General features: G+C 34.2%; 1 protein-coding gene across 2 annotated transcripts in view; it reads right to left on the bottom strand.

The window, feature by feature from the left end:
* The window catches only part of RBBP8 (RB binding protein 8, endonuclease), an 82297-nt gene that overhangs the window by 43998 nt on the left and 19685 nt on the right, over positions 1-18614 (bottom strand). For both annotated transcript variants that reach the window (XM_060118876.1, XM_060118877.1), the window contains 2 exons: positions 7416-7528; positions 449-515 (listed from right to left, as the gene is read on the bottom strand). In XM_060118876.1, the coding sequence (XP_059974859.1) occupies positions 449-515; positions 7416-7528 (180 nt within the window). The remainder of the gene's footprint in view (positions 1-448; positions 516-7415; positions 7529-18614) is intronic.

Raw genomic sequence — 18614 nt, 5'->3', positions numbered from 1 at the left:
GAGGGAAAGGAGGAAGTTCTCCAGGCCTGAGAAGTGTATAAGAGGAAATAATTATTCAGATTGATTTTATAAAGTTTCTGGGACAGGGCTAGAAAGGTGGTAACAAAACTCAAATGTTTAAAATATAAGTACTTCAAATAATTTATTTGAATGATTTGTTATTTATAATAAAGTTATAAAAATTAAAGTGCTTTAAATTAAAATGTTTTGATTTTTATATATTCACACACTAAGCTAAGAGATGCATACACACCCTTCATATATACTCCCAGAACAAAAATATAGTTATTTTCTTTATATTTTCATTTGCAGAATACTTTATAACTTTTAAAAATGAAACCTTTAACTCTTAATATATCTTTACAGTTTGCAAAGCTAAGTAAAATGAAGAAAGAGAAGCTAGGGGAAAATATTCAATTTTCTGCCACAATTAAGAAAAAATACTTACTCGATTTTCTGCTGCAGCTGTTCAGAAAGCTTTTTATTTTCTTCCTGCAGAGTATTCTTTTCATTCACTTAAATATAATGTGAAAAGAAAGCACAAATTATAGCTATAATAAGATGTATGTCAGGTTCTTTCAACAGTTGCAACAATTATGGAGAATTAGGAATTCAAATTCTAAGTCATGATGTTAGTCAGGGTTAATGCTACTGTTCAAAACTAATTTGTTACTAGGTAGTGATTATTACATCTCATGTAGTACAAGTTCCATGTAAATGATTAACTGATAATTCTGTGTAATGCTTGTGGGCAAAAAAAAAAGAGTACCTCATGTACTGGGGAGTATAGTTTAATTATTCATATTGAGCACAAGAAAGCATTCCATCTGGTTACTCAGTCCTACTAATTTCAAACACCATTTATCTTGAAATAAATCTGATCATAAAATATAACACTGAATATCAGTGTAATTTTTATAACATAAGCACACTTAAGTAAATTTTCTTCCTAGTCATACTCTATGTTTCATTAATAATTATGGTATCAGTAACTTAAATATACCATTGAAGTAGTATCTCCTTGTTTGAATCTATCTTGACTAAATTTTCCTATCCATCCTTATTTATAAAGCAGAAACTTAGTTTTGGGCTATAATTTCTACTGCTGCCAGCACAAAATTATCAATCCTTGATATTATGTCACTGGTTAAGCATGTGTTTTACGAGGAGAAATATATCAAAGAAATCAAGTCAGAGTAAGTACAATTAACCTCTAAGAAAGAAAGTTAATCATACTCCAAAAATCTGTTAATAATTTAGTGGTTTACAAATCCAAACATATTTTCTTACACTGAGTAAATAAAAATTTGTTGACTATATATCAATACAATATGTGAGGGTTACTAAACTACCTCCTGTGGAGGATCTGGAAAAAAACAAAACAAAACAAAAACCTGAAGATATGACAGTGACCTAGAAGAAAGTGTAGCCTAATGAGACAAGATATTATATAAACATATTTTTTACAACTGAAAGTGACAAGGGCATTAGAGAGGTTCAGATAAAATACTAAATGAAATTCCAAGGAGAAAAAATGAAATTCCAAGGAGAAAAAGGTTACGTTGAGCTGTTGAAAAAATCAGGAAGGATTCCAGAGGACAACTAAGCTGGACACAGGGAGAGAAATCCAAGAGCCTCCCACTCCACCACCACAATCAACAACAAAAACAAAACAAATTGTGAGCTAAAACCCAAGCAGTGTTAGCAAGCAGATACTGGTATCAGCACTGGTGGAGGGACTGAACTTGAGATTTCCAGTTTAAGCCTGAACTCCTGGGATGGAGCCAAAGTGATCTGAATTCATTTACCACTAGTCAGTAGAAAATAACTCATATATAGATTCCCAAGTATTTCAGATAACAGAATTATATGATAATGAAATGTTTAAAGATTTAAAAGATGGAAGGCTCAAAACTAACATGATAAAAGTGATTACCAAAAATGAGTAGACAGAGAAGATTGAGATAATTTGAGCATCAATAAAAATAATGAACATAACTGAATGACACACACTGAATATATAAAATTACATATGTCTATTATGCTCAAAAAAGAGAAAGCTCCATTCATGTCAAAAGCAAAATGAAACATAACATATACAACACACAAAACCTCATTTGTCCTAGAAACTGTCATACAGAGTGAAGTAAGTCAGACAGAGAAAAATAAATACCGTATGCTAACATATATATGGAATCTAAAAAAAAAAAAAAAGGTTCTGAAGAACCTAGGGGCAGGACAGGAATAAAGATGCAGACGTAGAGAATGGACTTGAGGACACGGGGAGGGGGAACGGTAAGCTGGGACGAAGTGAGAGAGTGGCATGGACTTATATATACTACCAAATGTAAAACAGATAGCTAGTGGGAAGCAGCCGCATAGCATAGGGAGATCAGCTCAGTGCTTTGTGACCACCTAGAGGGGTGGGATAGGGAGGGTGGGAGGGAGAAGCAAGAGGGAGGAGATATGAGGATATATGTATATGTATAGCTGATTCACTTTGTTATAAAGCAGAAACTAACACACCATTGTAAAGCAATTATACTCCAATAAAGATGTTAAAAAAAAAAACCTTATTTGTCACCACTGTAACTATTATACAAGATATTACTCTGAAAACTGGCAATTAAAGGGAAAAAATTAAGATGTATCATGCCTTTCTAGTAGGAACTACATCCCAAGGTAACCAATAGCCCCAAACTGATGAGGGAGAATTCTTGTTTATAGAAGAATGCTAGCTGATAAAGAATAACAGAAATGGAAAATTATCATTTTGTAGTCTGTAATTAAATAACTGATTCAGGCCAGAATCACAAATGGATATTAAAATCATTAAAGAAAGATTGAGGGAGAATTGTATTTTTGCAAGATTTCAAAGTATCACACATCCATCCTCCCAATTTAGACTACTTGGTGGTACTCGGGGGAAAATATAACTCTATAATGGAGAAATCTGGCCACCAATCCCAAAGAGTGGAATAACCTGACAATATCCATATCCTAATATGATACAATGTAAAGTAGACAATTTTACCTATAAAGTACTGCTGTCAAAAATGTTTAATCTGGACCTAATCAAGCCTTCAGATACAATTTCTATTTTATAGGAAATAAAGAAACAAGATAAATAAAATGATGAGAAAAACCCAGAAGGTGTCATAATTTTAGGAAAACAGCCCTACTTCTTCAAGAAGTCAATGTCATAAAAGAAAAAAATAGGAAGGGAGCTTATTCCAGATTAAGAGACAAATGCAATGTGTGGTCTGTGATTGGCAGGTGTGAACAAAACGGTTGCAAACTACCTTAAGAGGGACAGCTGTAGAAATATGAATATGGACTGGCTCTTAAAGAATATTAGAGAAAATTATGGGTAATCTTTGGTAGGCAAGGTAGTGGTATTGTGGTTAGGTATAAATTATCCAAGTATTTAGGGGAAAAATCTCCTGATGTATGTAATTGACATTAAAATATTTCAGTTCAAAAAGAAATGAAGAAAATACAGCAAAATATGAACAACTGTTAATCTATGTGATAGGTGTATGAGGGTTCCTTACTATTCTCCTTACTTTTCTATATTTTTAAGAAATTTCATTAAAAAAAAAAAGTACAGCCACTATGGAGAACGGTATGGAGGTTCCTTAAAAAACTACAAATAGAACTACCATATGACCCAGCAATCCCACTACTGGGCATATACCCTGAGAAAACCATAATTCAAAAAGAGACATGTACCAAAATATTCATAGCAGCCCTATTTACAATAGCCCGGAGATGGAAACAACCTAAGTGTCTCATCGGATGAATGGATAAAGAAGATGTGGCACATATATACAATGGAGTATTACTCAGCCATAAAAAGAAACGAAATTGAGCCATTTGTAATGAGGTGGATGGACCTAGAGTCTGTCATACAGAGTGAAGTAAGTCAGAAAGAGAAAGACAAATACTGTATGCTGACACATATATATGGAATTTAAGAAAAAAAAATGTCATGAAGAACATAGGGGTAAGACAGGAATAAAGACACAGACCTACTAGAGAATGGACTTGAGGATATGGGGAGGGGGAAGGGTAAGCTGTGACAAAGCAAAAGAGCGGCATGGACATATATACACTACCAAACGTAAGGTAGATAGCTAGTGGGAAGCAGCCGCATAGCACAGGGAGATCAGCTCGGTGCTTTGTGACCGCCTGGAGGGGTGGGATAGGGAGGGTGGGAGGGAGACGCAAAAGGGAGGGGATATGGGAATATATGTATATGTATAACTGATAAAATTTGTTATAAAGCAGAAAAAAAATTTTCATTAAAAAAAAAAGACTACACAGATTTGAAAAAGAACCAAACAGAATTTTTAAAAATGAAAAATTTGGTTACTGAAATAAAATAACTCAGTGTAACAGAGCTGAAGAACTTAGTATAATAAGCAAGAAAGCTGAAGAAATTACCCAGAACGCAGCAGTGAAATGAGGGGACGAAAAACAGGAAAGAGATGTTAAGAGACCAAAGGATCGAATGACAAGGTCTCATCATAACCCCCAAATAAGGAGAATGGAGAAGACACAATATTTGAAGAGCTAGTAGCCGACAGTTTTACAGATATGATTAAAGAAGTGATTCAGGGCTTCCCTGGTGGCGCAGTGGTTGAGAGTCCGCCTGCTGATGCAGGGGACGCGAGTTCGTGCCCCAGTCTGGGAGGATCCCACGTGCCGCGGAGCGGCTGGGCCCGTGAGCCACGGCCGCCGAGCCTGCGCGTCCAGAGCCTGTGCTCCGCAACGGGAGAGGCCACAACAGTGAGAGGCCCGCGTACCGCAAAAAAAAAAAAAAAAAAAAAAAAAGAAGTGATTCAATAGATTTTGTAATGTATACTAAACAGACTTTTTTCTTAAAAACCTACTTGAAATTGCACTAAAACTACAGAATACCAACAACTAAGGAAAAAATCTTAATAGTAGCCAGAGAAAAATAATTGTTATCCTGTAAAATAGCCGTATAAAAATAATGGTAAAATAAAAACATTGAGGATAAAAACTGAGGGTTTAGAACCGACAAATATCCTGTAAAGGAACTTTTAAAGAATGAATCTCAGGACTTCCCTGGTGGTCCAGTGGTTATGACTCTGCACTTCTACTGCAGGGGGCACAGGCTTGATCCCTACTTGGGGGAACTAAGATTCCACATGCCTTGCAGTGTGGCATGGCCAAAAAAAAGAAAGATCAGAAAGGGTAATAATGCCAGAAGAAAAGTGAGATGTAAAAAGCAATAATAAGCAAAGAAACTGCTGCACATGTAGGTAAGTCTGTTAAAAACTGTCTGAATAAGGTAATTTTTAAAAAAGTTTCTAACTTGCAGGGCTGAAAAAAAAATACAGGCCATAAACTATGTAAATGGAGAAGGAGATGATCAGAGTGAAAGTGTTTTAAAGTCCTTGTATTATTCAGAAGAGGGTAAGATACTATCTTTATATTTTAGGAAAGCATGGTAAAATTTCAAGGTTGATCAAAAAAATAGAAATAAAGAGTTTAAAAACAAAATAAGGATAAAATAAAGATGAAATAACAAAAAAACAAAATAAGGATAAAATAAAGATGAAATAACAAGATAAATATCTTCAAAATGCAATAACTGGAAAAAGAACAAAAAAGAGAGGCAGGCCGGGGGGTAAAAAGTAGCAACGATAATAGAAACACCAAGAATTCATAAACATGAAGGCTTAGTATTTTTATTCATAAAATAACTTTGGGATTTGACTTCAATGATTTTCCTGTTGCTCATTTTAATGTAAAATTAGTTTTCTTGAACTTTTCAGTAATCACATTGGAGGTATTATTAGTGGTATTATTCTAAGACTATTGTTCTATAATATGAGATTAAAAAATGAGTAGTTAGGGGATATTTTAATTCTATCATCCCTGTGTCCTTGAGAACCATGATTCTCAGTGTGGAAGAAAGGGGATACAGATGTTATTAGAAGAGGTTAGCAAAAGCTCTATAGTCTTGAATTTGAATTTTCAACATGAACTCATGAAGTATTTTACCTATCTGAAAATTAGACAAAGGATATTCAAACCATTCACCCAAGAAGAAATGCAAACTGAAGATCAAGATAAAAGATACTTGACCTGAATAGTAATAAAGAGAATGCTAATATTAAAAAGGTATATCGTTCTTTACCCACTGAACTGGATATTGTCAATTAATACATTTTTGCACAAAACTGAAGAGAATATAGGGAAACTGAAATTCTCAAACACTCAATCAAAAAATTGACTTGTTCATCAATATGAGAATGGGTAAATAAATGGCATCTACACAATGCAGCCATTAAAAAGAATGCTGTCTTATTCCTTAATACCTAAGGTTTTTGCTTGTTGAGTTTTGGGCTATTTTTCAGACAGTTAAAGTTGCTAGAAATCTGACTATTAGACATGTAGACATTACTGCAGATTATTTCAAGTACTAATGGTAATATAATTGTGGATCTCAACTATGTCTATTGAAATGTAATAGTTTTCTACTCATTGATAATCTTATATTCCTAAATAAACTCATGCATGCATTCATTCATACACACCACAGAATCTATGGGTCTAAATATATAAACAAACATATAAACATGTAAAGACTTCTAATATATAGTCTAAAATAAAATAACATATGTCAGAACAAGAAGTATATGATATGATCCCATTAAAAATTTAAAAGAGAAGATAGAGGAGGGGGTAAAATGAGGGAAAGAGACAAACAGAAAGATAGATAAATCTGGACCTGTAAAGATATTTATTATATACTTAATAGTAGTTACCTCTGGGAGAATAAAACTATGTTCCTTCTATCTCTTTTTAAAACAATCAGCATACATTCATATATTCTTGCTTGAGTAACCAGAGGACAGCAATATAATTAATAGAAAAAAAAAGTCAAAATACCAAATTAGTTTGGAAAAGAAGATAAATGTAAGAAAATCCTACATAAAATGGTAAGTAGACTAAACTAAAAATGGTATACTTGTAATAGTGTGTCCAAAAAAATAGTGAAAATAAAAAAATACACCTTTGTAGAACACTAAATTGTCTGCTTTGTGTTTAAATTTACTAAATATAAGTAGTTGAATTAATATGAAATAAAACCAAAGAAGCAAATATGGATATAACCAAAGAAAATTTGCTTCTTGTCTTACAGCTGGGGAGACTTTAAGGCCAACGAGGACAGTATTTGCACCTTACTGTACCCTATTTCTTACTAAAATAAGCATGAGATTAAATCTACAAAAAGGGAAAAAACAACATTTGAACTTTTGCCTAAATAAAGAAAAACATATGTAAATAATCCATCTGATTGTAACCAATTTAATAACAGGTTTTAACAATACCATACTATGCTTTACATACTTAATAAATGAAGAAAGGAAACTCACTAAGCTCTGTGATAAGTTTAAGATTCTGCTGTCGAATATTTTCAAACTCTTGTTGTTTCTTCCGCATATGTTCTTCAGTTACTGCACAGCGATCACATAATCCTGCTCTTAATCTACAAAACAAAAACAAAACATTTTCAGAGTAGAACTTAAATGTTCTCATCAAAAAATAAAAAAATAAAAAAAGATGTGAGGTGATGGATATGTTAATTAACCAGATGGTGGGAATCCTTTCACAATATACACATTTATCAAATCACCATGATAAATACTTTTAAAAAAAATAATTTTATTTGTCAATTATACCTCAATAAAACTGAAATTAAAAAAATTTTTTCAACAACTAAAAGATACTTATTCATATTTGAATTTCAAGATTTTTATATTTTATGAAGAACTAAAGAATTTACTTGGAAAATACAGAGAAAATTAACTAGTTATTATACCTTTAACATATTCCCAAATAGGCTGAAATCATGCTACATCATTTTCTAAAGACTGCAATTCTGTAAAAATCTGCCAATTTGAAACTCTATTCAAGGGAACTTATTTATTGAAGCTCCCTTGTTTTAATTTATTAGAGGCAAAATATGAACCCAGTCTCGTACCAATGGACAGAATTTTATCTTAAGCAAGCTTGCATCTGCTTAGCATAGCATATAACACAGAATGAGTGTTCAACAACTAAGTTTTAGTTGAATGAATACTAAAGGTCAAAGAATACAAAGTTTAAAAAAAAGTAATGCTCTTTTCAGCATTAAAAAAAGACTCCAGTGTTAGTAGAAATTCACAGTGTACTACCATTTTTTAAAAAAAGAAAAAGATTACAAAATAGCTTTTACTAATTATTTGTGAATGCTGAAGGGAAAAGGGAAATACATATATTACACAGGAGGGGTGGGTGATGGAGAGAAAGGTGTATTTCAAAATGTTAATTCAGTTACCTTGTAGGTACCAGTAATACAGAAGATTTTCTTTTTAGTGTTTTGCTCTATTTTTCAAAATTTCTCTAATTTCATTATTTATATAACCAGGAAAAAATATGGTTGAAAAAAATGACACATATCCCACATTAGGAATTTAGAAAATATAAAATCTAAGATAATCATTTTAACTCAATGACCTAAGTCAATAAGATACTAAGTACATGAGTGTCTATGGAAGTCATAGCATGGTAGTACATGCCATGAATTTTAAAATAAGGAGACAAAACATGAAAACTATAAAACAACTAAAACAAACAAAAAGAACCTAGAGATTTTTATATAAAAGTAAAACTTATAGCAACAGTGTTGATATGGATGTAAAAAATAAAGATTAGAGATCATAGGTTACATTAATAGGACTAAAATTTCTAGAATGAAGGAATAAAGAATTGGGCAACATAGTTTAATTGGAGTAGATTCCAGAACAGGAATTAGGCCAATCAAGATCTAAGTAAAGATGACAAAGTGAATATCTGCATCTACTGTTGCTTCCTCCCCAAATCCCACAAAACTACAGTAAAGATCTGTGTATATTTTTAAAGACAAAAGACTATGAGAACTGGGAGAATGGGAAAGAAAAACAAACGAATTAAAAAGCAAGGAGCTGGTGGACAAATAGAAACTGACCTGAGAATGCTGAATCATAGGCTAACAATGGGAGAAGTCTAGAACTCTTGTCCAGAATGGTAGCCACAAGCCACATGCGGCTATTTTAATTTAAATAAATTAAATTAAGAGAGAAGATAAAAAACTAGAAGATTATCCTAGAAGGTCCATCATATCAATAATAGGAGTTACAGAAAGAGCAAGGTGGGGGCACGTAAGAAAAACAGGAACAGAGGAACAAAAAAGACTTGAGACATATAGAAAGCCAAATGACTAGCATAAATCCAACCATATCAATAACATTAATCATGAATTGATTAAACACTCCAATCAAAAGGCAGAAACCGTCAGACAGGACAAAAAAAAAAAAAAGATCTAACTATATGCTGTCTACAATAGACACACTTTAGATCTGAAGATACAAATAGGCTGAAAGCAAAAGGATGGAAAAAGAAATACCATGCAAACAAAAACCAAAAGAGAGCTGGTGATTAATTAATTAGTATCAAACAAAGGAGACTTTAAGGTAAAAGTGTTACTAGAGACAGTGAATTCTATAACAAAAGGGTCAATTTATTAGAGATATAACATTTAACACGAAAGCCCCCAAATATGCAGAGCATGCATTCAACACGAAAGCCCCCAAATATGCAGAGCAAAAACTGACAGAATTGAAGAAAGAAATATATAAATTCATCAATAAGTTATAGACTTCCACTCTCAATAGTGGATAGAACAAGACAGACAGAAAATCAGCATAGATATAGCAGACTTGAACACACTACCACCTAAACCTACCTGACATCTACAGAACACTCCAGCCAACAGCTGCAGAACACACATTCTTCTCAAGCACACTTGGAACATTCTCTAGGACAAACCATTTTCTAGGTCACAAAACAAGTCTCAATAAGTTTAAAAGCACTGAAATCAGACAAAGTATGTTCTCTCACCACAATGGAATTAAATTAGAAATCAAAAACGAAGGAAAATCTGGAAAATTCACAAATATGTGAATCTTAAAAACAATGCACTCCCAAATAAGCAATGAGTTAAAGAAGAAATCACAAGGGAAATTATAATAATAGGGCTGTAGCTGAGTGCCCCAGTCTAAAATCCTACCCAGGTCAAAGGATAGCTCCTCATTTTCTTATTGAAAAGTAAAGCTCCCATAACATATACAGAGTCCTCAGTTGACTTTCCTATTCATAGGAAAACTCCTGGGGGAGGGAGAATTGGGAATGGCTGGGGTAAAACAGATAGACAACTAAAAGCAGACTACATCATACCAACTAATGCAGAAAACTCATTGCAGTCATACACTACTAAATACAGACAACCAAAGATCACTAGTGTATGAAGCAAACCAGTAACATAAAAGAGCTAGTATCCCTGGAAAAATGAGAAGTGATGTTGACATAAAACAAGAAAAGGGTACACGTACACACACGTACATATAAATGATCAACAAACAATAAAAAGTTCTTGGATACTAAACATGTGATTACCAAAATAGCTTCAATAATAGGGCTGGAGAGTAAAATAGAAGAAATCTCTCAGAACATGGAAAAAAACAAGTAACAAAAACAAGACAAAAGATTGTAAAGGATCAGTTTATGACTAAGAAGTGCTCCAGAAAGAAAGAACCTACAAAAATGGAGAGAGGAAATAATAGACAAAAATAGTATCTTAAGAGATACTAGTCTTCAGGTTAACAGGATGACTGGACAGCACAATGAAAGAAACACACACACACACACTCACACACACACACCATTATGAAATTCAGAATTAGGATAAAAAGATCTTACATCCCAGAAAGGGAAAACAATCTATTACCTATAAAGGAATGAACATTAGAATGACAGCTTTGGATGCTCACAGACAATGAGAAAATGTCTTCAAAGTTTTGAGGGAAAACTATTTTCAACCTAGAATTTTATATCCAGTCAATATACCATCTATATGCAATAGTAAAATAGAAACATTTTCTCAGATATGCAAGACTCTTTGAAAATTTACTTCCTGTGCATTTTTAAGCAGTTACTTGTGGGTGAGCTATAAGGGGAAAAAAAAAAAAAGGAAAAACAGGCCCACATTTTCCCAACCATGTATACTAGTGTATCTTCAAGGTCTAAAATAGTGCCTGGTACAAGACAGGAGCTCCATAAATATTTGTTGACTAACATGAGTTGAAAGAAATAATGGAATTAATGTAGGGATCCAGTGAGAGAAATTCCAGAATTGCTGTTGTAGGATAGCCTAGAAAGTAAATGGTCCAAATTAGTACAGAAAGTTTTTCAGCCCAAGAAGTATGTCTTCAAGAAAAAGAACAAAAAAGATTATAATCAAATAGAATAACAGGCATTAAATAATATTAATGACACGATGAGGAAAACATTTCTAATCTCAATAAGAAAAAAAGGTAGTTAGAAATTCTAAGAAAAACAAAGCAAACTTATACAAGTACGTCTATCATAATACAGTTATAGGGTGACTTGAGCAACTGATTTGGGACAGAGTAGAAAAGAATCTATTTGACCTGGACATTAGAAACACTCTCCTTGAGTGGCACAGGGGTCATGACAATGGATCTATAGAGAAGGAAATGAATCCTGGCTCAGCAGTGAATAGTCAATAAACAAACATTGTTCATTATTTTCCAACTTCTACAATCAACTTGTAAACAAAATACAAGGGGCTGAAATCTGGTAACCGAAAAGAACGTAGCAACTATCAACTTTGTCAATATTTATAGGTTATTGGTTCAGCTAACACAAAGCAGAAGGTAGCAAGAGAGGAAGAGTGATACAGGTAAGGGTGAAAGCATCAGTATCCTCCTGTGATACAGAGGTGAGTTCAGGGAGACTGTTCAGACATCTCTCTCTAAAACATCTTTATGTAAGTATGTATATCTGCATAAATGTATGTATTAAGGTCCAAAAGGAAAACAGCATTAAAATAACTTCAAAAATAGGTGAGGGAGGGAAAAATTCTTCCTCTTCATAACAAGAAGTAAACAACTATTGTCTCAAACTGATAAATCAAGTGTTAAAGTGAAAATACATCATTTAGAACTTTGGAGAACTAAAAACTGGGACAGGCATGGGTGGGAAAGAGTGGAACAGGAAACTGTTGGTTGATGATAACTATACAACTTTATAACGTACATGTATTACCTGAATAAAAATTATAAAAGGAAAAACGTAAAATCAGCTAAATAGTACGTTATACTCCTTTTTTGTCATAGCATTTTAATTTAATAGAAATATATTCTAGTAAACTTTACATAAGATTTTTTTGAGAATTAAGGTACTAAGGACATACACCTTCTTAACTTTCTGCTATAACTTAATGTTTTCAGACTTTCAAGCATTTCCAAAGCTAATAGTAAAGTCTATTTATGCCTTTAAAATTCCAAAGGAAATAAGAATAAAGTTCTCTCTAAACTTTTCCAAAACCAAGACATTGTTAAACTGTTATATAAGAAGAAACTCAATTTTAACTATTGGTTTAAAATACTTCACATTTCACTTTTATATTTCTCTTTTAAGATCTATTCAAATTAATAGCTTGAGATTCATGCAACAAACATTCAAATAGTTGACCTGACTGGGGTAAATAATTTATAGATAGAACTACTAAGCTAGAGAGGCCAAAAAGAGCACTGACACTGAAAGGTCACTGAAAACACTGAAGGAGTTAAATGGCATTAATCAATTCTAATTAAATATTCAAATGTCACCCTACCACTTTGTCATTGAAAACTGAACACCTTATTGTTTCCAAGAAATCAACTCTGATATATTAAAATGTCACAAGGTATCATGTTAGACAACCTCTTGAAACCCTTAGTTTCCAAGTTTAAAAATGCCACTGGTATAAACAGTTATAAAATGAAACAATATTCCCTAACTTGTTTATTACATCTAGTTTTCTCCAGTTAACTGCCACTCTTGATAATACCTGTGAAAAAGAGTCAACTCTTGATTGTTCACTGATCCTAGCTTAAATGAATGTGAGAAAACAGGCTAGCTCCTAGTCCATCAGCAGGATTCTACTGTTTTCCTCTTGCCTATCTTCAACTGCTGCTGTCAGAGAAAGAAAAAGCCTCAATTTCACAGGAGAATGCAATTTCAGTAGCTATAAGCAGGTAAACGGGAAAGAAGAGTAATTCTACTTGTAAGGGCTGAAAGTATCATGCATTCTGAGTTATATTACAGCTTGTTCACAGAGATGAAGAAAGAAAAGATTTCAGTTTGCAATTAAAACTTACCGGATAAACAAGTATGCTCAACTGTTTGCTATACGCTAAAAAGATTTCCTCAAACTTATTCATTTTCATTCAAAAGGGTTTTACTAAACACCTACAGTGAGTACTGTAAGTGCTAAAATACAACAGTGGCCAAGATAATGTCACTTCTTTAAAAGAGTTTACAGTGTACTAAAAAAAGAAAGACAATAAAAAGTAATTACAATAAAGTATGATTCACAACATTAAAGTGGAAATACAGGATACTATGAAACCACAGAGCACAACTCAGTCGAGTCTAGGAAGTCCAGGAAGGTCTCCTGAAGAATACATTTAAATTCAAATCCATAAGTAAGAAGAGTTAGCAAGACAAAAGAAGACATTTGGTCAGTATTTCAAAAATAGAGAACCACAAATCCTCTGATTATGAGTACCAATTTTCCCTTTTAACAACAGTTGAAATATGAGTTTCCTAATATTGACAAAAATGCTTTTAAAAATATTAAAATCTATCAGACAACTATGGTTTAACTGCTTTGTTCAGATTTTTCTTTTTTAAATGCCTTCTATCCAGTACAGTGACTGTTCCTTAGATTAAGTGAAATACTTTCGTTTCTTGAGGAAACCTGTAAATGGTTCCCGTAAATAGTAATGTAATAACTACTACTAAAACACAAACAAGCCACATTAAATTAGAACTTTTTATTATCTAATTTATCTTTACTGAATAATTCCTTTCATCTAAACATCTCCTGATGTTTTCATAATATGAGCATAAGAAATAAGAATCGCTTCATCCTATGAAGGGTAAACAGCAAGTTGCAGAATTACCATTTAGAAATTTTAACAAAATATATATTGCTTTTAAAAGGTCTCAGCAAAACATTAATTTTTTTTTTTTTTTTTTTTTGCGGTACGTGGGCCTCTCACTGTTACGGCCTCTCCCGTGGTGGAGCACAGGCTCCGGACGCACAGGCTCAGTTGCCATGGCTCACGGGCCCAGCCACTCAGCGGCATGTGGGATCTTCCCGGACCGGGGCACGAACCCGTGTCCCCTGCATCGGCAGGCGGACTCTCAACCACTGCGCCACCAGGGAAGCCCCAAAACATTAATTTTTATAGATATTCAAAGCTTGCTCTAGAATTAACATGCTTACATATGACAAAATTAAAGTAAAATTTTAAGTAAAGCAGAACTTTACTAAATGTTACCTACTTTGACATTTAAAGGCAGGATTTAGTTAGTAGCAATTTAAAAGAAAAATAGCCAAAAACAAACAAGCAAAACAACCTTCCAAGAAAACAAGACTAGATAATAGGCAATGTTGAAGACTTAATATTTCAGAGTACTTGTTTTGGTAACTTTATATCATAAATACTTTAAAGCATAAATACTTTGAGATAATCAGTTAAGTTGTAATTCATTTAAATGTTTATAAAATTAAGACAACACACAGACAAGGCATCGTCAAACAGCAGCAACTGGGAAGTTTGAGGGGCAAATTTAACCTAAGTATCCATTAACTATGTGACCTTGGGAAACTTTCTTAACTCTTTGTCAGCATAGTTTCCTCATTTGTAAAACAGATTTATCATCTACCTCACAGTGTTAAGGTGAAGATTAAGTGCTGGATGGCTGGGTATAACATGAGCCCTCAAAACTAGCAGATCCTACATTAAAAAAATGATTAGATCTACATCGTTCTTGGTTTCATTAAATGAAGCTTCATAAAATGAGGGACAAATCTTAAAGTAATCCCAGAAGGAAATTGCAGATTTAAAGAAAGGAAAGAAAAAGCATGTGAATAAAGAAATGAGCTACACTCCTTGTCCCACCCCCAGATTAATACCATGTAATGAATTATAGGCCCACCTACCTAAAAATGTAAAGGTGAACAGAATGAAAGGCAAGAGAACATTTAGGGTAAGAAACAGCACAGAAGTGTGACATCCACCTGAAATTAGTGAAAATAGATGATAAAAAGAAAAGAATCTAGTTTTTAAAAACTGCAGAATAAAAATGATAATTTTAACAATTAAATATATTAACCGAATAAAGGATGGTAATTTAGAAAATACTTCAATGGGAAGGGTAGGGGCACTCATCCACTAACATTTCTTCTCAGAATGAGCGTGGAGAAGAAAAATTCACTTAAGAAGAGAAGCACAAGATGCAAAGAATAAAAGAACAGCCAAAACTTTATATCATAAAGTGAAGAAATGTTCTGAAGGTATTAGAAAGGAGTGTCTTCAAGAGCTAAGATGAAGAACACTATATCTTGGGGATGAAATGGGAGAGTGAACTGTATTAAGCCAATTCGTGCAAAACATAAAGAAAACCTTACCTTGTGATTTTTTTTCAGTGTACTGAGTCCTAAACAACTTGCTAATGATCAACTAAACAGAAAGAATGCTGGAAGGAAACACAATCAGTCTTTCAGTGTGGCAACCATGAAAACGTATCTCCTATCGTGGGAAGTAAAATCACCGGCTCCAGCTGTTGTGCTCTGAAATCCTTCACCCGCCAGACAGGTGAACACATCAGGCATCCCACAGTCAGAAGCCAGCAAGGAATCAGTAGAGCAGGGATACTATGGCTCCAGAACTCCCCATTGGCCTTGCCAAAGCTTTCTTAAAACTTCAGTGCAGTCTGAGACCTTCCTTTTTCTCTCTTTTTCAAAAGGGTTAGATGCAAGGACATCTCACAGCTCTCCCAGTCTCCTCCAGCTCCTTCTTCATTTACCTTACAGGTGTGTTTCCCCCCCAAAATCTCTTGAATATCTAATGTCATCTTGATGTTTGCTTTCTTAGAGAACTCAGACTTAAAATTTTCTATACTTGGGAATCACTGAACAGAAAGAAAGTTCCTAATCTCTTGCCATTACTACCATTACTATATGGAAGGAAGAACCTCATCGCTTGTAGAAAGTAGTGGAGCAGTAGAGATGAGAGAAAAAATATGGTGAAGTAAGAGAAGGAAGTGCTTCAATCACTGGAGAGTTAAAGGCTGAGAAAGATATGCTCTCCACCCTTCCTGCTCAATCCTGTACTACATATCCAGAGAAAACAGAAGGAAATGCCGCACCACACTGAAGGAAGAGTAACTGATGATTTCCTCTTTGATCCTGGACTAGGGAAGAGTGAGATGGACAGATGGCTTTCTAGTTTCCAGATATCTCAGCTAGAGAGAGTGACTAGTCTGGCTGTGTGCAGAGTACAGACTAGAGCACTAGAGGTTGGAATCATATTCACCAAACAGGAGGGATACTGTAAGTCTTTTTAAGCTTCCATTATGTATTTTTACTTGCATTATCTCATTTAAAATTCAAAACAGCCCTGTGAAGAAGGTATTGTTAGTGTCACGCCATATGTTCTTGGCTTTCCTCCTACTCTGATAATTCCTTTCTCAATCTTTTTTGCTGGCTGGGTCCTTATTCTTCATTAAACCTTAATTAGTATGCCCAAGGATTCAGCCCTGAGCCCTCTTCTATTCTTTTCCTATACTTTTAAAGATGTCCTTAGGAGATCTTATCAAGTCCCAAGATTTTAAATGCTGTTTATATACAGTTGATGATTTTCAAACTTGTTTCTCTAGCTCTAACCTCTCCCATTAGTTCCAGACTCACATATGCAACTACCTACTCGACATCTACATTTGGATATAACAGATGCTGTCAGTACCTGCGTGTATCCCTTTGGCATTCCCCTGCTTAAACCCTCCAACGGTTTCCCAATGCAATTAAAATCCAAACTTTTTTCTGATGTCCCTACAGAATTTAGTTACTTCCCACCTTTCCAATATTATCTATCATTCATCTTCTTACTCATTAAGTTAGAATCACAGTGGATGTCCTACTCCTCAAATATTTCAAAATCTATTTCCTCCATAGGCTTTTGCATTTGTCCTCTTCTTATCTTCAGTTCTTCAAGTGACAGCTCTTTTTTGTATCACTCAGGTCTCAGTTCTAATGGCACTGCCTCAGAAAGGTCATCCCTGACATCCATCAGTAGCCCTTCATTTCCCAATACTCATAGTCACTCAATTACATAATTCATTTTTATTTCTTCTTCAGCTCTTGTAATCTGAAATCATCTTATTTGCAGGCCCACTCCCAATCTTTGAAAATTAAGTATCAGTTCCATGATATACTAAGGATAGTATTCCTAGCTGCTAGAACACCACCTGGAACATAGTAAGTGCTCAATTATTAATTGTTGAATTCAATTAAGGAGATAGTGTGAAGTTGGAATTCAGATTCATATCTATGATTCCAAAGCATATGGAGCCTTTTCCCACAATAGGCTGCCTATTCCAGTAAGTGTGCATCCACTGAGATAGCAGTCATGGAAGAAAGAGTACTCAACTTTAGTTTGCATCATGCAGACTATTAGATTATTCCACCACTAAGACACAGTGGCGAATTCAAACCACCAGCCTTCCTGTAACATATACAAAAACGATAATAATGGAAAAATATTAACTATAAATAAAAAAAGAAACATAGTTTGCTATAAATAGTTCAAGTTCCTAAATAGCACTTACAGTTCAGACAAGGGAAAACAGCAAAATCTGAAAGCCTTTTCTAATGTAGAGTGTTAACCTCAAAGGAGTGGGAAAGAAAAAAGTCTGTACATGAGGTGAAGTAATAGGCATTATCTTGGGAATACTCAGTAAAAAGAATTCCTAGAATGCCTGAAAGTGGAGAAATATGAAAGGAAGAAAAGAGAATGGCAGGAGTAAGAAAATAAGACAGGAATAGGGCTTCCCTGGTGGTGCAGTGGTTAAGAATATGCCTGCCAATGCACGGGATGTGGGTTCGAGCCCTGGTCTGGGAGGATCCCACATGCCGCAGAGCAGCTAAGCCTATGCGCCACAACTATTGAGCCTGCGCTCTAGAGCCCGTGAGCCATGACTACTGAGCCAGCGTGCTGCAACTACTGAAGCCCGCGTGCCTAGAGCCTGTGCTCTGCCACAAGAGAAGCCACCGCAATGAGAAGCCTGCGCACCGCAACTAAGAGTAGCTCCTGCTTGCCGCAACTAGACAAAGCCTGCGCGCCGCAACAAAGACCCAACACAGCCAAAAATAAACAAATAAAATAAATAAACTAAAAAAAAAAAAAGAAGACAGGAACAGAATTGTGAAGCAGTTTCCACCTATTTAGAAGTAAAAATGGAATGAAAGCATCAAATGTATTAGAACACTGCTACTCTTGAGCTTGTCCTACAACAAATACCAGATAAAGAAACTTCATTTAAAGGGTAAATTGATGTGATTGCTGTAATTAATGAAAAAACATGTAAGTTTGTTTTAATTTCATAAAGTATTTATCCAAAGTTGACATAGAGTTGGAAAA

The sequence above is a fragment of the Mesoplodon densirostris genome, chromosome 15 (genome assembly GCF_025265405.1).
Source record: "Mesoplodon densirostris isolate mMesDen1 chromosome 15, mMesDen1 primary haplotype, whole genome shotgun sequence".
NCBI lineage: Eukaryota > Metazoa > Chordata > Mammalia > Artiodactyla > Ziphiidae > Mesoplodon > Mesoplodon densirostris.
The sequence above is the reverse complement of the archived record's forward strand: the minus strand, read 5'-3'. Positions and strand labels throughout refer to the sequence as shown.